Source organism: Peromyscus californicus, unplaced genomic scaffold (genome assembly GCF_007827085.1).
Source record: "Peromyscus californicus insignis strain IS unplaced genomic scaffold, ASM782708v3 Scaffold_19__1_contigs__length_69161282, whole genome shotgun sequence".
In the NCBI taxonomy this organism is placed as follows: Eukaryota; Metazoa; Chordata; class Mammalia; order Rodentia; family Cricetidae; genus Peromyscus; species Peromyscus californicus.
In genome coordinates this window covers 33,461,888-33,488,068 of record NW_026294491.1, presented here as the reverse complement: position 1 = coordinate 33,488,068, position 26,181 = coordinate 33,461,888, and the positions used below count along the sequence as shown (strand labels likewise).

At 45.3% G+C, this 26,181-nt stretch overlaps 1 protein-coding gene across 1 annotated transcript; it reads right to left on the bottom strand.

Moving 5' to 3' along the window:
• Window positions 1–801: 801 nt before the first annotated feature.
• Mfsd9 (major facilitator superfamily domain containing 9) lies at window positions 802–25,184 on the bottom strand. The gene is made up of 6 exons (XM_052745003.1): window positions 24,997–25,184; window positions 20,761–20,848; window positions 19,550–19,593; window positions 15,563–15,692; window positions 12,219–12,428; window positions 802–6,876 (listed from the first exon to the last, which is right to left on the bottom strand). Exons 1-6 carry the CDS (start codon window positions 25,129–25,131, stop codon window positions 6,101–6,103), a joined length of 1,383 nt encoding a protein of 460 aa, XP_052600963.1. The 5' UTR covers window positions 25,132–25,184; the 3' UTR covers window positions 802–6,100.
• Between the last annotated feature and the right edge of the window lie 997 nt (window positions 25,185–26,181).

The following is a 26,181-nucleotide window of genomic DNA, read 5'->3' as shown; positions in this document are numbered from 1 at the left end:
CACTATTAAAGGAAAAGTTTCACTGTTTTGATGGGAAAAGGTCTTAACAATGTTTGAATATTAAAATGCAATCATTTAATCAACAATGTTTGGAGCAAATGATTTCACAGATTATTAAGCATTCCCAGAAACTCCATCTATAAACATGGTAGTTTGACTCTTGTTTGTATTGACACCTCATGATGGCTGTAGTTCATGAAAGAGAAGAATTTAGAATACTAAAACCTTCAAATTACATTTGAACCAAACAACCATCTTAAATATCTCATTATAGGAATCATCCTGGATTCCTAAATTTTATGTTTAGGAAGATCCTTTTAAAGGATTCAAAGATAAACCTGGTGCTGAATATGAAATATTGCCTTCTTCCAGTTCAATGCCAATAATTGTTTCACTAAATGATTTAAAGTGATTATGATGTATGAGCCCACCAAATTTTAGGGTTTCATCAGTGCACAGCATCAGACATGTGAATTAATACACCATGTGATTATCTTGCTGCCATGGCTGCTTCTTCCTTTACTCTGGGGCATTGCTAAGCCTTTATGCTTAGGTAGGAAGTTACTTTCAATACAGTTACCACTTGGCATCCTGAGCATGCTATTCATTCCAAAGAGATGGTCCAGTAAAGGTACTTTGACGGTGGCTCAAGAACACTCAACCTTATCAGTGATGTTACTGACTGGCACTACCAAAATTGTCTCCAAAGCAGAGACCAGGACCTCAGCCTCAAGAAACAAACTGGCTCTAGGAATAAAATGCTAATGGTGGTGGCAAAGTCACAACAGGACGCAGGCAACATCAGGTTTATCCTGGGCATTCCACACAATTTTTATTTCAACAAGTTTGGGACAGATTTAGTTAGGTAAGCTATTTCACCAAACAATAAATGGCCTCAAACCCCAACAATTCAGAATGGAATATAGTAATTCCCTCCTTATATGACTTATATATCACTTTGTACAGTTTCAGTTCTTTGTGGCCAAGATCCAGAAAGTATTACATGAAAATTCTAGAAATAAACAATATATGAGTTTGCAATGCATACCATTGTGAGAAGAATGATGTACAGCTTGTATGATGTCACTCTGTGCCTTGTCTCCATGGTATCCCTGTGTGCTACCTGTATATTAAGGACTTAGCAGCCATCTTGGTTATTACATCAACTGTGCTGACAATGCATTGCCTGTGTTCTTCTTGGCCTCACTGCACTGAGAATGCAGTTCAGATCTGCCAAAGTGAAGCTATAAAGCGCTTGCTGTAAGCGCTAAGGGGAATGCTTACAGCTTCGGAGAAAAGAATAAACTTGTTGGTGAAACTGTGTATTAGGATAAAGAAGTTCATGCCACATTTGCTCTAGTACTGGAAACGTTATAGTGGTTAAGATGGGAAAAATGAAATTGGTATCTGTTTAGGAAAAAACAGGCTATGTGAGGTTTGACACTGCCTTTGGGATCTTAGAATGAACATTTGGCTGCTGGGTGCAAGGGCACTTAGCAGAGAGTCCTAGATAAGCCTGAAGAAAGGTTACCCCTGCCATGTTCCCAATTGCCACCTTTCATTTTAATTGTATTCATTTTCTTCATGCACTGAAGGATTTTTATTTATCAAGATATAATAGTTTAAGTCGACTGATAAAAATACCATCTTTCCATTCTTGCATCAAGAATTTTCATCTTCGATCGTTCTTCTGTGTGCCTTTGTTCTGGTTTTTATTGATGAAACACCATGATGGAAAGCAAATTGAGGAGGAAAGGGTTTATTTAGTTTGCACTCCAACACCACTGTTCATCACTGAAGGGAGGCAGGACAGGAACTCAAACAATGCAGGAACCAGGAGGAAGCAGCTGATGCAGAGGCCATGGAGGAATACTGATTACTGGCTTGTGCCCATGGTTTGCACCCCATGGCTTGCTCAGCCTACTCTTATAACATCCAAGAACACTAGCCCAAGGATGGCACCACTCACAATGGGCTGAACCCTTCCACACCAGTCACTAATTAAGAAAACACTCTCCAGGCTTGCCTACTGATCTTATGGAGGCAATTCCCCTTTCCCAGATGACTCTGGCTTGTGTCAAGTTGACATAAAACTGTCGGGCACAGGCTTCTCTTCTTGGCCTCCCGATATCCATGCATCCATTTGTCCCTCCTGACTCATGTGGATCACCGTTCCAATGTCCATACTACTTTCTCAGCATCTATCTGCCTCCCACCACAGCTAGAGGATCTTAATAAAATCTGTGTGTTTGGGAGCAGTGGTCCACATAACCTACAAAACTGAGCTGCTGAGCATGGCACGTGAGCTCCCCACCATGCTTTTAATTCTATTCAGTGATTCTCTATCCTAAGTATGTTAAGTGTCTGGACCTCAAGGGTCAAGGCATGCAGCCAGGTAGAGAACCAGCATTATCTTGCCCCCTTTGGTGGGCTTCAGGAAGAACTACGCACAGGTCAGTGTCCAGGTCACTCAGTTCATGGCTGAGCCTTCCAAATATGCCTTCCTGGTTCCCATCTTTTTCTCATCCCTCTGACCTGAGCTGGGCACCTTATGCTCTGTGGGAAAGCTAAGCCTTTTGAAATAGAGTTCCACAAGAGAGAGCCCTATTTCACAGCATCCACTTGTGGCTGGCATGTTGGGGGTAGGTGGGTAAGCTCCCCTTCATAAACAGTCCAGATCTCTAAAGCAAATTTCCATACAGCTCCAAGTTAAAAACTACATGAAGGTATTTTTCACCTATACAGGAACAAGTGCATGTGGCACAACCTACTATTTTAGACAAGATTATGAATGACATGCAAGAGAATTTAAAGAACATGACACACACATTAACTGAGAAAATTTAATTTCCCTGAGATTTTATCCCATAAAACATATAAATTCTACTCACCAGCCCAGTGGTTGTCAAAGCTTTCTGTGTAAACAGATCAGCTAGACAGCTCCTCAAAGTGGTCCCTAGCAGGAATGTGCTGGGGCTGGAGCATGTACATATCCCAGGACATGGTGGTCTATGGACCACACTTTGAACGACACACCAGACAAGATGAAATGTGAGAAAACATTTACCAAAGGAGACAAAACAAACAAAAAAACAATACAAAACAAAAAACAACCATCAGATTAACAAATCACTAAAGTCACTAATACAGGATAATAGTGTTTCTCTAGATATTGGTTATTCTGGTTTCCAGAATCTCCATGTGTCTTATTAATTTTAAAGCCTCATTAATTTTATAGGTTTGACTTAAAAAATAAAGTGCTATGGTTTTAAGTGCTATGGCTACCATAAGCATTTGTAAGAAAAACCGACCGTCTCTGAATGTGCCAAGAGTCTTTGGAGAAACGCTTCTGAAACCTTACTTCATTACATCATGGTAATCATTCATTTATTGTCCTTCTGAGCCTAGTCTCCATGACATTTAGATGCTGCACGAGGGCATGGCCATTCACGCCATGCTTTGGTCTCTTAAGAGCCCTTAGCTGCTGTGTTTAATTCACAGTGGAAACACTTTAAAAGAGAACTTCTTTTTTTGTAGCCAAAGAGGAAAAGATAAAAAGTACTTTCAATTGTCATAAATATTTGAGTTTATCCCACCTACAACTCCTAAAACTACGGAAACACCTTTTTCGGATTTATAAATAGTAAACACTAGTTATGAAATACTAGTGCATTAAAATGCCACTCACAAGTACATGTTATGTGAGGGTGAAAACATATACTAGTGGAATCATCAAGAGGATGAAAAGGAATGTGAATCTGGGCTGTCTGTGAGAGAGCGGCCCCTAAGCAATGCTCCTAAACAATCAATGTAACCCCAGTGGTCCAAAGGTTGGTCCACATGAGTCTGTGAAGCCACCTTCTGGGCCACTCCTGGGTGCTGATGGAGTGGTGGCTTAAAGTTACAGAGAAGGACACATCCACACTCCCAATGCACCAAAGTCAAATGAAATACAGCAAATAAATGACTTTCAAAAGCCCCCGTACAGCCTGTCTCTCCGCAGCCTGGGATGGCCCCGACCCTTTCTATGTACAGAATGTTCCCATGTTTCCCCTTCACTATCAGCTCTTTAACACCAGAATAACACAATTCCTCAGAGGCCCAGCTTCTGAGATCACAGATCTCCCCAAAGTCCAAAGTGATTTAGTCCCAGAGAGTAGAGAAGGCCTCCCAGAAAGCTGCTTCTAGTGCAGACTGACTTCTGAGTGGTGTGAAAGATGGTATACCACAGTTGTAAGCAGTAAGTTTAGGGGGCATGTCCAGTTAGCTATTAAAAACTGTAGTCTCTAGCTTTTACTTTAATAAAAACTAGTACATTGAACAGTGCTCCTTCCCCTCTATGAGATATGGCCACTGGTGCTTAAAACCCCAGATTTGGCTTTGCAAGGTCTGTCCATCTGTGTCTGGGGGTAAGCTCAGCATCTAGTTGTTTACTGGTGGAGAACGCAACAGGTTGGTTTAAGTAAAGCAGCTACTCCAGTCTCTGGGATTTTGACAGAGAAGCTACTTTTGGCTTCTGGGTTTAGCAGAAAACCCTGCCCTCCAGAGGGGTGACCAGCATGTGATTAACATAGCACCCATTTTTCAATGGGACACTGTTCCTTGCATATGGGTCTTCCATCCTTTCACATACCAAGTTGCTCTCCTACCACCGGCACCTCTTTGTAGTGTGCTGCCTTTCCCTGGTAGCAAACGTTAACTTTACTGGCCCAGGTGGGAAGAGAAGCCATCCGAGTAAGCTTTGGATACGGTCCCCTGGCAGAGCTGTGCTCAATCTAAGCTTTCCTATCTGCAGCTGACTTCTGATGGTCTGGCTGGCATCCCTGTACAGGTGAGGACTGGCCATGGTCATCTGGAAATGACACACCCTCTCTGAAATGCCCTTCTGACCAGTCTTTGTCCCCGATTGGCCCAGTTTTAACTCTGCTTCTTCAAGTGGTCCCAATCCATTCTACTCCCCTTTTAATTTCTCACTCCCATCCCTGCTGGTGGCCATGGCAGAAGTACAGCAGGCGGGAGCTGAAGTTCAGGTGCCAGTCCACCAAGAGGAAAATCTCTGATGGGTCAATCTCATTTTAGGCAAGGCCATGAGACTCCAGACTATGAAACAGCTTTTGCTTCTGGGGTACCTTTGGTATGTGATATACTGTATATGGTGTGGGGAGTCCCCCACTACTTGTACTGTAGTGTGTTTATCTTATGATTACATCTCAATCTAATGGGGGCATTGTGATCTGTGGATTGTCAAGAAAGTAATCATTCCTTAAGCCTTATAATTTTGATGAATGAAAATATTTCATAGCTAGGCCTATGGCTACATGAGGCTTGTGAGCCACACTTAAGAAACTGCTTTAAGTCACAGCTCAGATTTATGATTTAGAATAACATTTGAATCCAGGAGCCAGGCTGGCTCAAATTCTGTCGATCTTTATGCTGAGAATTGCAGTAACAGTTTTCTTGTATCTCATTAGGTGAAACAAAGCTTCAAAGGAGCTTTAGATTAGACCAGGTGCCTTGTTAATGGTCTTTTAGATAAACATTCCCAATTTTGTTCAGCAAGGACACACAGCTATACTATCTGGCTAGTTGTAAATACAAAGACAGCCCAATTATTGCTAGCTGGAAAATGGTCAAGTCCTTGCACCCATTTCCTGACCTCAATTTGTGAAAATATATTCTGACTTGTCAAGGCTGGCGAAAATAATTCGACTCTATAGCCCCAAATGAGGGCTACAGGTGTTCCTGGCAAATTAGAAGTTACAATTTTTACCTTTGAAATGTGACCTTATGATTCTTACACTGCCTGAAATAATTGGTTGGGATATATAAACTAAAAAGACATGGTAAGATGGAGCAATGTAGTAATACAAATAGCAACAAGAACGAACAATATGAGTGTACCAGCATGAGAGGAGCAGCATGAGAATAAAGAAAAGTAACCACCAAGAAAATAGGTGTGTGTGTGTGTGTGTGTGTGTGTGTGTGTGTGTGTGTGTGTATGTGTATTTTTCTTCTCTTCTCAGATAGAAAAAGTCTAGTTATGCAATGCTGTGGCTTTCTCTTTAAGCCCTTCCTGCAGCCTGGGGCTGGGTCCCCAAGACTACAATACATAAATACCTGAATGAGGTTTGTTTAGTGACATGATTAAAATAGCCACCAGGGCTAAAGCAGTACCCAGGCTTGGGGGGCCACAGGGACTGATCTCCTGGGCTACTCCTGAGAGGAGAGGGGCAATGATACGGCCCACGGCAGTCACAGACTGGCCCACACCTATGACAGTGCCACTGGCCTGGGCCCCACCAGCACTCAGCTGGAGGTCGGTGATGCAAGTTCTCCCAATGGTGGTGGAGAAGGACAGAAGTGTCGAGGAAAAGACCACCACATCCATGGTGGTGGCCATGGAGTAGAGCAGCAGCAGCAGGCAGGTGAGCGCACTAGAGTGCAGCAGGACCATGTGGGAGTTGTGCTTGTACAGTCGTAGAATGGGCCCCACAGCAAAGCCAGCCAGGGCACCCAGGGCACTGGTGTAGCTGATGAGGTACCCCGTGGTCTTGGGCCGGACCCCGAAACGCTCCTCCAGGGCCAAGACGTAATTACTGTAGTACAGCATGACAGCCACCCCCATCAGCAAGCGCACAAGAAATACGTCCCACAATGAGGAAAATATGAGGCTCTTCATGTCCTTCAAGGCTGACATGACCTCAACCCAGGGCCTCTGCACTTCCTTCTCACTCCTCCTGGTCCTAGGGGTGGCGGCTGCTCCCGGCAGTGTACCTTCTGACTTTCTGGGTGCTGTAGCTTGCTTCTGATCCCAGGTCCAACCATTCTCCTCGCTGTTGAGGTTTGTTTCTCTCCAAGGTAACAGCCAAACAAGACCTAATGACATGGTAAGAGACCTGTTAACACAGTGTGCTGGATGCCTACAGTGGCTCCCTGGGGGATAAAGGAGTATCTGTATGAGATCACTCACCTGTATTTTACACTACATTTACTTGGTTATTGATTCCAGCTTCCCCACCAGTCCCACAGTTCTGCTATGGCATCAGGACCCCTAGCAATGGACTCGAGTTCTGTAAAAGCTACTGAAATTACACGCAAAGCAGTCACTGTCTTCTTGGCTCAGGTGCTCACTTCTCTTATGCCATCGCTTCGTAGCTATGCCCTTACATTCACTAAAGTGTACATGCAAATGCTTTTCTCAACAAAATTTCCTAATTATCTGTCTACCTGCCCACTCATCCATCCAAGTGTATGCGCATACACAGTTCACAGGGGGCTTTTCCAATGTGCTAATGACACCAGAAATGCACAAATAAATAAGTCAAAGCCCTGTGAAAATCCTGCCCCCATAAAACCCAAACCTCATTGGAGATTTAGATAAGTCAACGGCAACTGTCTTACAGTTGGGCCATGTTGAAAGAGGGACAGAGGCTGGTAGTACAGCCATGATGGGCCTTGGCCAATGGCCAGGAGAGACAGCTGGACAATAGTAGCCATCAGGAAATACCATTTGGCTTCTTTTCCACCCAGGGCCACCAGGTGTTTTCAAGGGTCACACTTGCAAAACCGCAGAGTACCACGCACAGGGACCACGCCACTCAGCCTTACCCAGCACACATGATCGGCATTCAGACAAGCCAACCACTGACCCCCCTGACTGTCATGCTTCTGCCTTGAGTCTTTTAGAACTTCTTAGCAATCTATGCTAAAAAAATTTCTTAAAGTGGAACTTACGTTTTCTATTCTAAGACATTCTTCCAAGTATATCCTTAATGGTCTTTCTGCACTCCAAGTTCAGTCTGGCCCAATGGCTGTTCCATGTTGTTTTCAACCACCTCATGAGCACATGGCTTTGTCTAAACACTGTGTAAGGATTTCAGCCATGAACCACAGTTAATCATAGACCTGGGTGCTTTTTAGTCTACTCTTATCTCTAAGAGGGCCATTTTATCAAAGAATCCTCATAAAAACACAAAAACTGCTATTGATGATCTCAGACGTAAGAGTAGAATTAATAAAAGAAGGGGTAGAGGATGTAGCTGAGTTAATGGAATGCTTGCCTAGTGTGCACAAGGCCCTGGGTTCCATCCCCAGGACCACATGAAGTGGAGATGGTGACACACATCAGTATCCAGGGGACAGTTGGAGGTTAACCTGGGCTACAAGAGACCCTGTCTCAAAATCACAGTGATGACGACGATGCTTGGGTAAAACCCCTTTTGTGCAAGATCTCCCTGGTTCCTGCAGCAAGGCCGTGAGTGTTGCTAGCAACATTAGACTAGGTGAGAAAACCGAAGAGGCATTCTAATAGCTCGCGTTAATAACCAGCAAGGCAGGACGTGGGCGTGAGTCTGTCAGACCCAACAGCCTGATTTCTCAGCTGGAAGAAGACGAGTTAGGGCAGAAGGTGTGACGGCGGCAAGGGAATGAGGAAACCAGCGACTACCTGGGTGGAGGGCACTGGGACTCTGTACCTAGCCAGATGGTTGTCCCATTCCTCTGGAAATGTGCCCGGCATTGCTCCAGCAATGCCCAGTTCCAGATGTTTAGAGTTGAAAAAATAGATCTCTAGGACTCCAGTCACTGTGGCTGGGAACGTGTGCAACTGCACATTCCTAATGGACCCACATCTGCCCATATGTTCAGGCTGAGGTAAAATACCAAACAGCACCATCACTGGGATCCAAAGACACAGAATGTGGTTCTCCAAACAAAACAGCCACCGCCTTCATCAGATCGGTTCCAAGACTTCATCATACACAGACATGCACTCATGCATGCATGCCAATAACAATCAAAGAGAAGAAGGAGCTATCAATTGAGTGAGTAGTGGGGACATGGGAGGGCTGGGAGGAGAGGGATATGGAAGCAGCTGGAAGAAGGAAAGCAAAGGGGGAAGTGATATAATTACATTTTAATTAAAATGCATTTTAAATTAGTTTTTTTTAGTTTTTTAAACTAATTTTTAAAAAATCACCATCAGATTTTACTGACTGTAGACATTCCATCACAGAAGGAAGGGTTGGGGGTTGGTCTGGATTTCTGCTTGTGATTCCAAGACTCCAGGGCTCCTCCAAAATCATTTGTGTGCAATTCTACCTCAACTGCACATGCCATCATGGGTGTCAAAGGGGGTGCTAGGCCATCTAGGCTGGGGGAAGTTAATTAGGAGGGTCTCCATCTATGTAGCTATTGGAAGGCAGCATCCTCCACGCTGGATGAAGGGAGCACCCTCCATGATGGATGAAGGGAGCATCCTCCACGCTGGATGATGGGAGCATCCTCCATGCTGGATGAAGGGAGCATCCTCCACGCTGGATGAAGGGAGCATCCTCCATGCTGGATGAAGGGAGCATCCTCCATGCTGGATGAAGGGAGCATCCTCCATGCTGGATGAAGACTTTCTAGTCTGGCTGCTTACATCCACTCATGCTACTGCCAGTGGTCCTCACCCATGCTCTGTAGTAAGGAAGCCCAATAACACATGGGCTTTCCGGATTGATCTTTGGTGGAACTGCACTTGTCTTGTTGTTGGAACCTTTTAAGGAGGGGTAGACATGCTTTAGTCTCCCCTGAGAAGAAAGTCTCACTACAAAAAAATCTCCACGGTCACTTTTGGCTTACATGCTTGTAAGAAATATTAAATATTTGTCTTTTCTATCAAATACTATAAAACTTAGGTTTATGACCAGGAATTCATATCTTTTTTATTTTCTCTTCCTTGTAAGACCTATATGCAAATGTTTTAATCTCACCCTATTGAGTAAAACCTGTTTACACTAAGTTCCTACTACATTCTGCGATGAAACGGATGCTTTCCCCTTCATTTCCTTTGCACTGATGTTTGTAAAGTAACCAATGGCAACAGGCTGTACGCCGCCTTTCACAAGGTTCCCAGCAAGCATCAGGGCTCTCTCTTGGGGGAGGGTGCAGATTCAGATCCCGAGAGAAATTATCAAGCGGTTTTGTCAAAACTGAAAATAAACTCACGAACCTCACTTCCAGAATCTGAAAGGGGCCAGCATGGAACTCGCTGCTCATTATTAGGCCCTAAGGTGAAGAAGTTTCAAACCCTTGCGGTAAAGCGGCATATCATTAAATGGAAAGGCAGCCAGACAGTCTGTATGGCTTCTCTCATTTACGAAACTGTTTATTCAAGACCTGTCCATGTTATGGTCTCCTGCCAAAGAGGAAGAAGAGTCTTGGAGCACCTAGCTCGCTCCACAGTGCAGGGGGTCTTTCTTGTTCATTGAATGCTGTGGAATATGTGCGGGGACAGGAACAGCAGAGAGAGCATCTAGTATAATGCCTGCCCTTGTGCAGGATGTCATAGAATTGAAGCATGAAACTGAAACAGCAACAGAGTTTTCAAAGTACTGTGAAAAACCCTTAGCTATAGTTTTATTCAGAATGATCGGGCAAAGACGTCAAATGAAGCAAATGTCTGAGAAGTGAATGACCAGAAGAAGAGGGTTGGGAGAGACACACGACAGGAAATGTGCCCGGCAGAGAAAGTCAGTGCAAAGCCTTCCAGGAGGAGCCAGACTGACTGCACATGTGAGGTAGGCCAGGAAGGCTGTGTGGCAGTTCAGGTGGGGGAGAGAACATGGCATTGTCCATCACTGTGTAGGAGGAATAAAGCATGTCACGACCCTGGGGTCTGTGGCAGGAAAATCCATAGTTGTTTTTTTTTTTTAAACTTCCACATTTTATTGAAAAGTTTAATAGCTCTATTAAAAATAGAGATGTTTTCATATATATTATAATAACTAATACATATCGTACAAAAAAAAATGGAATTGGTCCCTGTGTTATGCCACACACAAAAATGAGCTCAAGATGGATTAAAGACAAAGGTAAGGCCTACACACGTAACACCCTGAGGAAAAGGGAGGCAGGCAGCTTCTGAGAACTGGGCTTGGCATTGATGCTTCTGGGTATGCTACCAGGAAGACAGGCGATAAAAGCATAAAGAGGCAGGGGACCTAAAGTAAACCAAAACCCTTCTGCACAGCAGGAGAAACAGTCTCTGAAGTCAAAGGGCAATGTAAAGAACAGATGTTATCTGCAGATCCAGTATCTGATTTTAAAAAAAGTTAATATTAAGTCAGACAAAACCCCAGCATGGGGCGGGGAGGTGGGCACCAAGCCCCACTCCAGGGGAGGAGCCACTACTGGTAAGTGCTGCCGGCCAGGAGAGGAGGTTTGCTCTAGGGGTGTGGCCCCTGGTAGTGAACGGACACACTGAAGAGCAGATGGGCAGCACTAAAGGGGTTTTCGTTTCAAATGAAGACACAAGCTGGTTGAGTACGGAATGGGGAGTGGATCTTGGGAGAGATGAATTTCCTCAAAATATAATGTATGGAATTCTTAAACAATTAAAATGCAAAACTAACTCATTTATTCTGAAGAATAAGTGTTTCCCAGAGAGTACATTGGGAAAATTATCAACATTTAGCGTTTTGCACCATTGCCTATAGCCTACTTAGGTTTCACAATTGTATCCAAAGTTTTTCACATGTGTAATAATATAGTGATTAAATTTTTGTAACAATATTAAAAAAAATAAGTTGGTATCCAAGCTATACAAGGTATTCTTTCAACTCAGTAGCAAAAAGGCAAAACGAAACAAGTTTAGCAAAGGACTGAAATGCTTCTCTAACAAATGGTAAGCAAAATGGCGCCCAACATCACCAACAAACGGAAGTTCAAGTCAAAGCCATAGTGAGTTGCGACCTCCTCCTGTAAGAGGATTATTGAATGATGACAACCATAAAACGATGAGAGTGAGGATGCAGAAGAAAGGGAAGCCGGCACAATGCTGGTGGGGATACAGACTCATCTAGTCACTATGAGAGCAGTAGAGAGGATCTTCAAATCAACACTCATTCTTGAACAATGACTCTGCCTATTCTATTATTATTAATCCTGATGTGTGTGTGACTGTATGTGTGTGAGTTATATGTACACAGGGAGGCCCACGGAGGCCAGAAGAGGATGCCATACTCCTCGGAGCTGAAGTTACGGATAGCTGTGAGCCACTCATACAGCTGCTGGGAATCCTACTCTGGTTCTCTGCAAGGGCAGCAAGAACTTTTAGGCCCTGAGCCATTCCCCCAGCCACAAGTCAAGTCGGCCTATTCTGTATTAAAAAAAACAATCACAAGGCTTCGACAGAAATGCGTAGACTAAGTGTACATGTTCAACAGTCAACTCACCAGCATTGAGAAGGAAGACAGAAGAGCAGATGAAAGCCGTCACATAGAATCCGCCATCCAGCTCTGTCAGATATCCACCAACCATGGGGCCCAAGATGAAGCCTACACCCGAGGCTGTGTTGAACTGTCCCAGTACAAGTGGCCGCTCCCTCTCTGTGACCAGGTCAGAAAGCAGTGCCCTGGAGATGGAGAGGGTGTGTTTAAAAATACCTGCAAGGGAGAAGAAATGTGCTCTGTAACTGTCTGCACTCTGGAGGAGCAGACCCCTCTGGGCTACTCTTCCTCTCTGAGCCAAATGGAGTGCTTGCTACCATTTTTCTCTGGACCACTAAGGCCTGCAGGACTCACGCCATGATAAATGGAACCCAGAGCCAGCACCATAATAATGGTTGGTCACCTCATCTCTAGCATTGAGTGTCATAGACTTCAGCTCTGATATGGCCAACAATCCTTGTCATCCAATTGAAATTCCTGGTGGCTGTTAGGTCTCGGGCAGTCCAAATATCCAGAAATGAGGGTCAGCATGAGCCACAGGAAGATTTCTGGCAGTTAAATAAAAGCCAGAATTCCTCAGGAACTTGTGAAACCAAAACCAGTCCCCATCTGCCAAAGGAGTCATTCCCCTTACCTCTGGCAGATGGGGCAAATGCTACATGTGGTTGGCATATTCCAAGCACATGCTGGTCTCCAGCTGCCCCCAGTATCCTAAGCACCTGCAATACACTTCAAAGTCCACGCTGGCACCCTACTCACTTCTCTCCTCCTTTTCTAACGGCAAGGTTTCCCCCACTGCCCCACCGTTCCCACTGTACTCTCCCTCTCTATCTCTCGATATCTCACTGTCTCCACTATTCCCCCCCCCCCCCCCCCCCCCCCCCCGGCTCCCTTCACCCTGGCTGTGTCCAGTCTGCTGGCCATGTTCAATCTACCTCTTTCTCTCTCTTCCCGGGAGGTTTTCTCTCTTTTACCTGTAACGAAAACTTTAACCATACAACGGGATGGGCAGGTTGGCAGTTTCTTTACTGTGCCCCCTAGCCTACAGTGGCTTCCTCGGTTACCTGGTTACCATGCTCTCTCCACTCACTCATGGCAAACCGTGACTGCACACCTGCCCTGTGCCCCCACTGAGCCTAACCTGGGGACAAAGCAACGAGCTTAGCAACTGAAACAAAAAGACAGCAACAATAAAACAAACACAAACGGCTAAATCCGCCCTCATGGAAGACGCGTTTGTCTTGGGGTAAAACACACACTATATCAGGAGGTCATGAGGGGTATAGGCAGGGATAGCAGAGAAGACACATGTGAGAAGGAACGTGAGGCATTTTCATCTAACCAACACTGACTGCCACACCCGAGGAAGACACTAGTCAATGATGGTGGGTGGCTTCATCTGACCAATGCCGACCGCTTCCTACTAGTCTTGAGACCTGTAAATCTGTCTTCCAACTCCCTGATGCCTTCAGCATGACTGTACGCTCCACAGGATTATTTGACAAACCTGTGAGGAATACTTAGGAATACACTGACCAACCCTGGGAACGGGTTGCCAGCCACTTCGGTTGACATGGAATACAAACTAGTATGAGCTCCCTGCAGATCACTGCCCATCACTCCAAGCTGTGACGACACAGAGGCTTCTGCTGGCCTCCTTACAGTATCTTGTGTGGCCCAGCATGGTGCTGTCACACTGAGTTGACAAGTTTCCAAGTTTGACAACTCCAAGTTTCTGGGTCACAATGAGAGTATGTGCACTGGACACACCGGGCAGCTCATCTGGGAACAAACTGACGAACCCCTTTCACAATTACATAGACTCTTTCGAGCCTTGTTTTCGGAAGCATGAAGAAGGGCTGGGGTGAGAGAAAACTTACAAGATTTCTTTGAGGGACTTCACGAACTTCTTTGAAATGACATCCATGTTAGGGTAACCTTATGAGGGAAGATGACTATCGGGAGAATGTCCCAGAAACAAGTCAGGGGAGGGTTCTTTAGAGGAAGGTAAGGGAAGAGCAGATGTCCAGTGCAGGCACAATGTCAGGGTAAGTTTCAGGACACAGGATCTGAGTCTACACCTGACAGCAAAACCAGAAAACCTGGCAAAGTTCCCAGCGTTCCCTCTCATTCATGATCCCCAAACACTGCGAAGGGTCAGGTGGGGACAAGAAGGAATCCAGTATTACTGCTGTCTGCAAAGATCATGGTGTCCATATACTAGGAGCACAGCTGTTTGGACCAGGCCACTCATACTAAATGAAAACAATCCCATCTTCCCCTTAAATCTCTACCTGTTTTGCAAACAAACTCAGGTTCTCATCTCCCTCACCAGTTTGTAGAGAATTAGGAACAGGACATAGCATAGAGTGAGTGGAGTAGTACTGAGAGACACACTGTGAACCAAAGAATAATACAATAAATGCAACGCCAAGATGCATGTGAACAGCCTTAACTATAAACCCGAATGCACTGGTGGGCTTTGTTAGGATTGTGGACCACACTTAGAGAACTTCTAAATGTAAAACCACCAGTGGGAATGTAGAAAGGTGCCTTCAATAGCATCCATGCTCTAAATGCAGGCCAAAGAAATGGTGTGATGATCTCAAATGAACTGATTCTCACTGTATGCTAGGAGTAGAGCAAGTAGCTAACTTAATGAGAGCAGATGTCTGGTGAGGCAGCCTTGGGACTAGGGTTGCGAAGTCTGTCCAGGCTACACTAGCTAAGGAAAGAAAATGGGTGAGATTTGGGGCTCTGGATGCTAAGAAAGGCAAGGATGGATACAGTTTCCATAGCAGGTCCCCACATACCACACACCTAAGGGTGCAGTTTCCCAGCGTGGATAAAAACATCCCAATGAAGATGAAAGCAATTTCAAGGTGTGAGAAATAGTCAAGAGCAGTCTGGAAGGAGGAGAACCACCAGCTCCAGGTCCTCTTAACATAGTACTGCAGATTTCCAGAGGGCTGCAGCACAGCTACTGAGCTACGTCTCAGGGTAAATCACAGTGCTAGGCAAAGCGTCTCACATGTTCTTGATTGCCTGAACAAACATGGAGAGGCAGGGCAATGGGAAAGAGACAGGTCAGGTGCAGCAGAGTAATTCACACTAACAAGTTTCTGATAGGCTTTGTCACAGGCTGTGATGGGAGCTTTGGGTAAGTTACCAGAGGGCCTGCCCATAGCAAATGCTCAATAAACAGCAACCACCCGTCAAGCGGTTACTGCCACCGTCATCATGGCAGCCATTGGTCTCTGCAGGTAAGCTCTGATTGAAGAGGCACTATCAGGCAGGCTCAGGTTCACATAGGGAAATACACTTCTGGGGGAGGGAGTTTCAGAACTCACCCACAGGGACTCTAGCCAGTGTAAACAGGAACACGTTGGTGGATACTCCAAGGAGGAGATAACCCAGGGCACTGAGCAGAATGCACACCAGCAAGGAGGACCGTCTTCCAACCACATCACTCCAGCAGCCCTGACAGGAACAAGCAAACGTCTCCAATAGCAACCACCACCACACAGATACCAGTACATTATGGCCCAAGGAAACGTCAGGGAGCTGGATATGGATATGGTTCTGCCATGGCATGTACCCCACATGTTATTTCCTCTAGCCACCCACAAGGTGAGTGAAACAAAAAAATGCCACATCCAACATGATGCCCGACGATCCAGTAGCTGAGAAATTCAATGAGAGGTGAAATTCCCAAGCCTCCTTTTTGTCTTCATTTTTATTGTTTTATGAAACTACACTCCTCTCAGAAACCAGGTTGTTTAGAAATTTTAAAAAATACTGAAAAAGAAAGTGAATAGGAAAAAAAAAAAAACCATCATGGTCCCAAACCTATGCAATCACAGGCCAGAGTGGGAGAAAGAGGGCCCAGAGGGGGATGGCGTCCTGCCTAGGGTGAAGGGCAAGCTGGGCGGGGGGTCTAGACCAGCTCTCTGACTGTTCTTATCCTTCCTCCATTCCCTCCCAGCCATACACTAGCTTAAAAAAAAAAATCAAGCCTTGTAGTGGATGAAAGAGCTAGTCAGCGTGTGGGAAGTCACCGCCCCAGGGTTTGTCAGCCTGTTAGCTCTTCCTTCTCTTCCTCCTGTAGAGAACATCCCCAAGGTGTTGGGGTGTGAGTAGTTCTGAATAAGGAGAGCAGGAGCAGGAGCAGCAGCAGGAGCAGCAGACAGGTGTCTGGTGGCTGTTCAGACCCATTAACAGCTTGCCACAGCAAGCTTCGAGTTCTCCCTTTCCACTGGGAAAGTAGCTGTTACCAGCAGGCCCATACCCATCTGATCAATCAAAAATAATTCAGCAAAACAGGACGTCTTCATCCTGCGCACCCCCCCCACCCCAACACACTGAGACTTAGAGTGAGGCCTTGCTTCAAGAAAGTACATCTGCCTTCAAATAAAGCTCACTAAACACCAACTGCAACAGAGCACTGACACCCCCTCCCCCCAATGACCTTTGGTGAACTGAGCAGTGCCCTGTTCTTCCTCTGCCCGGGCTGGGAAGAAGCTGACATTGTGTCCTGCTTCCTTCAAGACATAGTGAGGAGCCACCCTCCCCACCCTGCCCAGTTAATCAGGGAACCTCAGCCCACCTTTCTTCTTGCCAAAAGCCAGGCATACCTGATCACCTTAGGAAGTCTAAATGCGTACTTAAACAAAGATATAAATGGTTACTAAATCCTTCACAGTGCTCTGTAAAACATTCCAATGGTAAGTCCTCCCAAACACAGACACCCTACAAATGTCATCAACCCCCCCCCTCCCCCACCGGCCTGGTCTTTACTTCAAAGGGTTTCAGAGATTCCTCCACATTCTTCCAAGCATGAGGTCACCTTGTGTCATGGGTTAGCGGCATAATCAGATAGCTCCACACCCTGGGCTCCGGGCCAGGCTGTCTGGGTTCATCCCTGAACACTTATCACTCCCTAGACTATGACCTGAGACACAGGCTAACCTCACTAAACCTCAGTTTCGCCACCATTAACATCTACCCCAGGAACGATCTGCCCCCTCAACACTTACTATAAGCCTGAAATGAGGGTTTTCTAAGGAGGGTCAGGGAGGTCACTGCTCCTGCCTGACTCCTGGATAACCCGTAAAGACCTCAAGCCACTCTCTGGGGACAGTTAGGAGGATTAAATGAGATACTCTGAACAGGGCCTCACAGTTATACATGCTTGATAATGCTAGTTATTTTTTATGAAAATGCATAGATTTAAAAAATTCACCTAATTCGACAAAGCATCTTTCTTTGTAAAGATCTGTTCTTAAAATGTTTTTATAAAATGTATAATTAAAATATGTATATGTACTAATGAAATTATTGGTTAAAGGGGGCATTTAAACTAGGTATCCTACCTTAAAATTCTCTAAGGAAGGTTTTCATTAAATTCCAGCCATATGATATATGAGATGTACTTTCTAAGTAAAGACACACAATGAAAGGTCAATATAAAAGTGCAGGTATGGGCAGAGCCCACAATGAAAGCTCACATTCATAAATGCCAGTTCTCTGCCAGTTGCTCTGATAAGCACTAGAGATAGAAACCAATTGATTAACCATGCCTGATCTTCATCCTAGGAGGTCAGAGGCCGAGGAAGGAGAGGAACATTGTATGACTAGCCTGCACCATCGACTCTGCTCCTAGATCTGAGATCCAGACACAGGAAGTCTTTGGGACTGAGTTTCCAAATGAAGCAGCAGAGTATTTGCTAAAATTCCCTAAATCTTCTCCTCACAAGAGTGTGAAACACACATCCTGCCTGACAAGTGACTCTAGTCATCTGTCTATTTATTGACTGTGTCCGAGGAGTGCCCAGGGAGAGCCCAGCATGCTAAGGCACGTGAACACCACACTACACCTCAGCCCTGTTATTCACGTTTTTCTGCTAGCAGAGTTATGGCTGAAGACTTTTAGGAAAAAAAAAATTCATTCCGGAATCTGAGATTAGGTGATGGAGTTAAATTACTTAAACCTTGAGTCTTAATTTCCTCCGGTTATAAAAGGGAGGTATGTACTGGAATGTTACAAAGTTCAAATGAGAACAGACTTGAGTGTTACGTAAACTTAACATTTTTAAAGGATGTATTTATTTTTATTGTATGTGCCTGAGTGTTCTGCCTGTACAGAGGTCTGTGTCACAGTTGCATGCAGTGTCTGAGGAGGGCAAAAGGAGGCATGGGATCAGGCTAGGCAGAGTGCATTTGAGAGGCAGACAAATCTCTGTAGGTTCAAGGCCAACCTGGTCTACTAGGAGCTTCCAGGACACAAAGTTACATAGAGACAACCTGTGTTAAAGAAAAAAAAAAAAAAAGACATTGTATTTCCTGGAAATCCCTGGAGTTACAGGCAGGTTTGAGCTGTCATGTAAAGCTAAGAACTGAGTCCGGGGCCTCTGAAAGTGCCCCCAACTGCTGAGCCCTCTCTTCAGTACCTACCAGTTCAGTGTCTTAAAAACTTGAAAGAAAGATAAATCAGGGAGTAATTGTTTCCCTATTTAACAATTTATTGTAGAATGTCATTCCATTTCTTTTAAATTAACTATCCCTTAACAAGGAAGCGCCAGGGAAAACACAAGTTCCCTAAATGTGAGCTGCTAGCCGGCTGATTCGATCGGCCATGGCTGCCCATCTATGAGAATAAGTAGATGACTCCTGAACCTCCTGAACTGATGGACGCTGAGGTCTTCAGCATGCCCACAGTGGGCAGGCACAGGGAGACAGACAGGGATGCTCAATGACAGTCTCTGGATGTCAGACTACCAAATGGCTCGGAAGAGGGAGAAAACCACCTCTGAATCCCTCTTCTCCATTTTTTTTCGGATGTCTAATCAATCAATTAAAATGGTTTCTACCGAGTGCTCTCATATATATATAACGGGGCACTTAGCTCAGTGTCCATACACACTTCCATATTGGAGGCTAGCAATGCAGGTGGGCTTGACTGCTGTCGATAACATGAAGCAAATAAGGGGGGTGGTAACTTCTGTTGACACTCTTTTCTCCAGTACGAAAATCAGCCCTGAAGCACAGGGACAGCATGCTATACATGTAATTCCCCTTCTCCCCAAGGTGTACTAGTGGCTCGGTGTGCCCCGCAGAAGAAGCCATTTCAGTCTTTGAAGCACACATCCTCCCATGGGACAAAGAAGGGCGGAGGACAGGACTCTACCTGTCTCCTATCTAACAAGGCTATTTTCTAACCACCTGTACATCCACTACTCAGTAACCCTCAAGCCCTCCATGTTATAAGCACCATAGTGGACGACCCACAGCATGTGACTACGTACTGGAGACGGGCTGCCAGATAGGGGACAACTTACCACAAAGGTGCTGGAGAAGAGCTGCAGAATGCCATAGGAGGAGCCTGAAAGGCAATCACATCGGTAATATTAGAAAAGGCAGCTGGGCGTGGCTAAATGGCTGTGGTAAGCATCAGGTAGAAAGCAGCAGAAAATTAACCGGAAAGGGTATCTTCAGGAAGCTAAATTGCCCTACACCTTCCTGCAAAAAATTCTAACAGTCTTCAAAATAAAATGAGAGCAAGCAGGAGAATGAAGGCAAGGGCCATTCAGTCAGAGGGACCCTGAACATAGCCCTGCTGTCTTAGCTAGTGAAAATCAGAACCCCGGAAAACCACGGCCGGGCGCTGAATTTTCACCATCTCATAGATCTCAAGTATTTTAGAGGTAAGAGGATAAGCGAGGCCATTAGATCCATGAGTGGAAATGCCAGAAGTAATACATGGAAACAACAATAACAAAGAGCAGTTAAACAATGAGCAAAATTTGAAACGAAGAAGCTTTAGTTATATAACTAAAGTTCTTTCTCCCCCTCCTCCTGTTTGGCTTTTCCTAAAGGTCTATATGCTACCCGGTGGTCAGCATAATTCAATGTACATACATTGAGGGAATTAATAAATAGAGAAGAGATCAGGCTACAACAAAGGTGCTGTAGAAAAATGCCTAATTTCTTTTCCAACTTGTGAAGGATTCAAGGGCCGCTGGCATTAAAGGGTTTTTCAGGATTGAGCATGCACAGTTCTAAGCCCTGGATACTCCTGCCTCTTTCACAATTCAACAACTTTGGGACAGAACTGCATGCTGCATGGGCAGAAACTCCATGGGCTTCTGAGATGTGCTGGTGGTGTGGGAGGCTTGGAACTGGTTTCCCAAGGTGACCACTGAAACCCTTGGCCATCAGGTATGACTTCATAGATTGCCCCTTTGGTCTCATATTAAGTCCCAGAACTACGCTTGTGGACAGGAGGCCATGCCTCGCCTTCGACATATATAGCCCAAATTATCAGAGGCCCAGGAAGCAGAGCTTCCATCAGTGTGGAATGTGGAAATCACTCAACTATCAAAACCCCTCTGAATACAGGTGGTCCGGGAAAAGATGAATTCCATTTACTCCACGGTGGTATTTAGAAATATTTTGGCAAGTCATTTCATTTCCTATTTACTTTTGGGTGAGTTACTGTCAGAGGATTGGAAAGTCGGTGTTTTGCAAATAAACAGTATTCAACACTTACACACCACTCCAGCAACTGCAGGGCTCACTCCAAGGGACTTGACATGAAGGCTCAACAGTGGGACAACCATACTGACACCGAACAAGTCCTGTGAGAAACCAAAGTCCAAAGTCTAAAGAATTCCAGTTAGTGCTGAAGCTCAGCAGGATTTCAACCGGTGATTCTAAAGCTGTCGATCAGATGCCAACATCAAACCCATATCTAAACTTCGCAGCCAAGAAGGAACCATAATAGTAGGCCACAATAGCTAGGTATACGATGGAATCCAGGTAAGTCTACAACCCCCGAGCTTTCTTGATCTAGGATCAGTTTTCATTGCAGCCTCTTTGTGACTGGCCTGAGGACGATGTGCCACGGAAGCCCCTCCTCTGAAACAAAGCAAGAAAGAACTGAAGAAACCTGGTGTTATGTGGATAAGGAAGGAGGGACTGTTTCGGGTTTTTGCTTCAGTAAGAACCTCCAGTTACTGAAAGAAACTAATGGACCAGAGCCTGCACTTTTTGAGATGGTCTTACTATGGAGCCCAGGATGGCCTCTTGCCTCAGTCTCCTGAGCACTGATATTACAAGCATGTTCCACCAGACTAGGTTTTAGATCTAACACATGTCAATACCTGATAAGCTCAGGGAAGCATGAGGAAAACAGAAGGTTGGTGAACTATTGATATCCATAGACTATGGTAATTATGAAAACACAGGCTCATCAGCAACAGCTACTGATATCATTTTAGCACCTTATGAGTCTAAAAGAACTCTTTTTTTTTTTTTTTTTAACCAGGAAAGCTGGTTGCAGACTCCTTCTTCTCAGGAAGTTGGAATCTAAACTCTCTTCTCCTTTCCTACAATGAGCAATTCCTTCCCGATCTGTACTTTCTACAGAACCTTCATTTTTTTCATACCTGTTGCAACCATTCATAAGGGAAGTCAGCTTGGTGGGGCCACCTAACCTTTCCCTGGGCATTGGCATTTCCCAATGGAAACTGATGAATATATTCAAGCTTCAGGGCCTTTCACAGGGAATGAAACCCAGTGTTTGTCTGCTGGTGGGTTATCTCAATGAAGATGGACTGTCACCTGCTACGGGTTGGAAAGAGGGGACAGAAATTGAGCAAGTGTCTAGAGAAAAGGGGATCAAGTCATAGACCTTAGAACCGTAGATGGACTTTCTTTTCTACCTCCAGCCCCAAAGAATGACAGGGAGATTTATTAATTATGAAAGTTTGGCCTTTAGCTTAGGCTTGTCTCAAATTAGCTCTTATAACTTAAATCAACCCGTTTATATTAATGTATGTTCTGTCTCATGGCTTTTTGCTTCTCTTCCATCTTGTACCACCAATTTCCTCTCTGTGTCCTCTGGAGCCTCTCTCCAGGCCTATATTCATCTCTTCTCCTTCCGTTCTCTCTCCTGGAAGTCCCACCTATACTTCCTGCCTAGCTATTGGTTGTTCAGCATTTTATTAAACCAATCACAGTGACATATCTTTACACAGTGTAATCAAGTATCTCGAAACATTCTCCTGCAACACAGCACCATCTTAGCAAAATGAGCCAAATCCATAAGCTTACTGTTCCCCGTGAAACAAATTAAAACCTCAAAATGTCAAGAGCTAAAAGTAGAACATTTGGCAAACGACTTCTCTAATCTCATGCCCTTCCTCTTCCACTTAGAAATCAGTGTCTCAAGCTTTTGGGGTCACTAAATATATGAAAGTAGTAACTAACTTGTGCATAATACCCCATGGATGTTACTTAATAAGTCAGCATTAGCTCCTTCAAAGATATATAAAGCTGCATATGATCAAATTCTATACAACATTTTTCATTGAAAAAAATCCCTAATCTTTTTTAAAAAGTATTTGGAAAGCATATGTATTTCCCTCAAGATATACTAATATATTATTCTCTTGAATCTATTATTACATTTCTCAAAATGTTATATCAGACTAGATTTACCATGTGCACAGCATATGGAAAGCATAAGCGAGGCTGTGACTATCCAAGTCTGTGCTGGAAGGCTGCACATAATAAATGATGTATGAACTACTTGATTTCACTGTAATTTTCAAACTATTCTCAATTCTGGCTCCTGGTAGTTGATGTTACCCTCTGGGTAAAGTCTGGATGTTCCAAGTGATAACCTGAGTCCTTTTCATCTGGCAAAAGTAAGCTAGGTGCCCTTTGCAATAGAGCCTCTGTGGGCTGGGGATACACATCACCCCAGGTGGATGGCATCTCAGTGGGCTGGGGATACACATCACCCCAGGTGGGTGGCATCTCAGTGGGCTGGGGATACACATCACCCCAGGTGGATGGCATCTCAGTGGGCTGGGGACACACATCACCCCAGGTGGAAGGCACCTCAGTAGGATGGGTATACACATCACCCCAGGTGGATGGCATCTCAGTTGGCTGGGGATACACATCACCCCAAGTAGATGGCAGTCAAAAACCTTTCTCAGAACAAGGCACAATCACTACCTTTGAATTCCAAATAACTAGACCACACACAATGGAAGTAAGCAACATCTATATTCTAAAAACACAACCAAAAAATAAAAAAAAAAAAAAAATGAAGGGTGGGGTGGGGGGTGCAGCTTAGTCTCTCAAGTCAAAGGCATGGAACCTAGGAAGGGAAATTGTGTGTCTCAGAACCTGAAAGCTCACTGTAGACAGAGACGTCTCTAAGGCATGGTCCTCAATGTCTCCTGGCTCTGTAAAGAACATTAGGCACCGTTTCTTTAAGATTCTAATAGATATTAATTGAACGTCTACTAACTGACCAGAAACTGCCTTTCTGTTCCTCACCTACATGGTTCTGCATCCTAACTCCTAATTCTAGAGAACCATGAGTCTGGGAAAAAATAGGAGGCTAACTTCATCTGGGCAGAGAACAGTTCCTGTTTATCAGGCCCAGTGCTGATCAGATACTAGCCACAAAGCGTCTCCCTTTGACCTTTCAACAAAATGGATCCTTTGCCTGATGAGGAAATCCTATGGAGTGCTTCTTCAAGCTGTTGCCATTGACGAACTTCTAACCAGGCCTATTGAACCAAGCAAACAAATCTATGCTTGAAAGAGGAATGAGGGTGAATTAGGGTCCCCCCCCCCCATACACTTTAAATGGTCCAAGATTACCAACTTAACCTTACTACTAAGACTGTAAAATTCTCTGAAAGCAGAAGCTGCCTATGGCATCAGAGCTCCAGGGCACGTATCACATAGCGGGCATCCAGAAATTTCACGAACATTAAATTAATAGGAGAATGGATGGCTGGAGAATGACTTCTTCTTAAGCTTCTCATTTGTACTGGCTGGTTTTTGTGTGTCAACTTGACACAAGCTAGAGTCATCAGAGAGGAAGGAGCCTCAGCTGAGGAAATGCCTCCTTGAGATCAAGCTGTAAGGCATTTTCTCAATTAGTGATCAATGGGGGAGGACCCAGCCTATGGTGCGTGGTGCCATCCCTGGGCTGGTCCTGGGTTCTATAAGAAAGCAGGCTGAGCAAGCCATCGGAAGCAAGCCAGTAAGCAGCTCTCCTCCATAGCCGAGTTGCATCAGCTCCTGCCTCCAGGATCCTGCCCTGTTTGAGTTCCTGTCCTAATTTCCTTCAGTGAGGAACAGCAATGCTGAAGTGTAAGCCAAATAAACCCTCTCCTCCCCATCTTGTTTTTTGGTCAGTGTTTCCACATAGCAATAGAAACCCTAACTAGGACGTCATTCTACTCCCCATCTTGTTTTTTGGTCAGTGTTTCCACATAGCAATAGAAACCCTAACTAGGACGTCATTCTACAAAGGAAAGGACTACTTGTGACCCAAACCAATATACACATGCATGTAAGTTAAACCAAACAAAAACACGTGCCATTTTGCCAGAAGGCAGTTGTGTGCAATTCATTGTGACTTTCAATTTCAAACTTCAAGGCTGCCCGTGTAGATGGGGTTATCAGCAGCGACTTCCCGACCCCTGCTGTGGAGGAAAGGCCTGTGTCCTTAGCTTACTAGGGGCTGCAGCCTCTGTCCTTTGCCCTTGCAGCGGCCGCTGCACACAGCAACTGGAGTCACCCTCCAAAGTGTCTGGGTCACGGAGCCACACCTGAGGTCACCTGACGACACAATTCAGGTTCCGGGGCGGAGATGTACAAATCCCCAGGAACTCGAGGGAAGTGCAGCCCTTCCAGTACCCCTTGTCTTTACACAGACTCAGTGCTATTTCCCAACCCCAGGGAGGGCACTCACCAAAAAGCCTACCAGGTAGAGACACAACAGGAAGCCGCGGGAATCCACTGCACCGGAAGCTGCTGTTGCAGTCGCTGGGGTCTCCGAGGCCAGCCCCTGCCCGGAGGCCGGGCGCCCACGGAGACCCAGCTCCATCCCCGTGCCGGCCGGGGAGGTGGACGCCCCTGCCGCCTGCAGGCCACGCCCCCGCGGTGGGCACGCCCAGAGTTTGCCCCGCCTAGAGCGGAAGCGATCGGTGTGCGCCTGCGCATAAGGAAGGCCGTGGCGCGGGCGGGCTGCTGGTTGGCTGCTGTACCGCAGGCATCCTAACTCGAGAACGTTGACAAACCTTTGTGACGACTGATGCCATGTTTCCTTGCTCCCTGGTGGTGTAAAGCAGGAGGGAATCGTGTCATTTTGCTAGTAGGAGGTTTCCCTCAGTGGTAGCCCTCTCTGGCTTGAAGGATCACAGACCCAGAGCCCTACTTCCTTCCTCTTTGGCTTGACAGACTTGGAGCAAGTTAATAAAGGTGGCTGTCGGAGCTCTGTTGTGCGCTTGAAAATCAATGGGCAGTAATGTTGATCTGAGAAGTCTAGATCTGAGAAGTCTATCCAGGATTAGCCAGCACCTTGTCGCTCTGCAAGGGGAACAGGACAGAAATGGGTTCTGCGTTGGGCTTATGGCCTCACAGAGTAACAGCACAGAAGGAGCGTGAAGAATTACGAGTGATAAACGTACAATAGAAACGTACACGAAGTTATAGGACACATGGCATATGGGAGTGTGGGCCTTGGTGTGCAGACCAACGAGGTAGAGTCTGGAATGATGTAGAGAGGCTCCTTGGAAGAAGCTCAATCATCCAAGCTGAGGAGAGTTGCAGCAAGATGGGTGTGACTTAGACGTCTGAACAGAGAGATCTGGAACAGTCGGGGCTTCAGTCACCTAGGACCTAAAAGACCTCAGCAGAACTCTGTGGTTTCATTCTGAGAGCTATGAAAGGATGTGGAGTATTAAATAACATACCGTGGCAGGTAGTAAACTGTTAACCATTCTTAGTAGCCCCTCTTATTTCTCTGTTTGTTCATCTTTATTTATTCTTCTCTCATATAATACATCCCAACTGCAGCCTCCCTGCCTCCACTCCTCTCAATCTCTACCCGCCTCCTTCCCTCTCCCCCTGATCCACTGCTCCTCCATTTACCTTC

What these genes read in the sequence shown, in the direction of transcription:
- Mfsd9 (XM_052745003.1), bottom strand. Translation starts at nt 25,131, where the DNA reads ATGGAGCTGGGTCTCCGTGGGCGCCCGGCCTCCGGGCAGGGGCTGGCC. An exon ending in ACTGGCTAGAGTCCCTGTGG is followed by an intron (nt 12,429 to 15,562) that starts GTGAGTTCTGAA and finishes TCTCCCTTGCAG; the next exon opens with GTATTTTTAAACACACCCTC. An exon ending in TGTCTTCCTTCTCAATGCTG is followed by an intron (nt 6,877 to 12,218) that starts GTGAGTTGACTG and finishes CCATGTCATTAG; the next exon opens with GTCTTGTTTGGCTGTTACCT.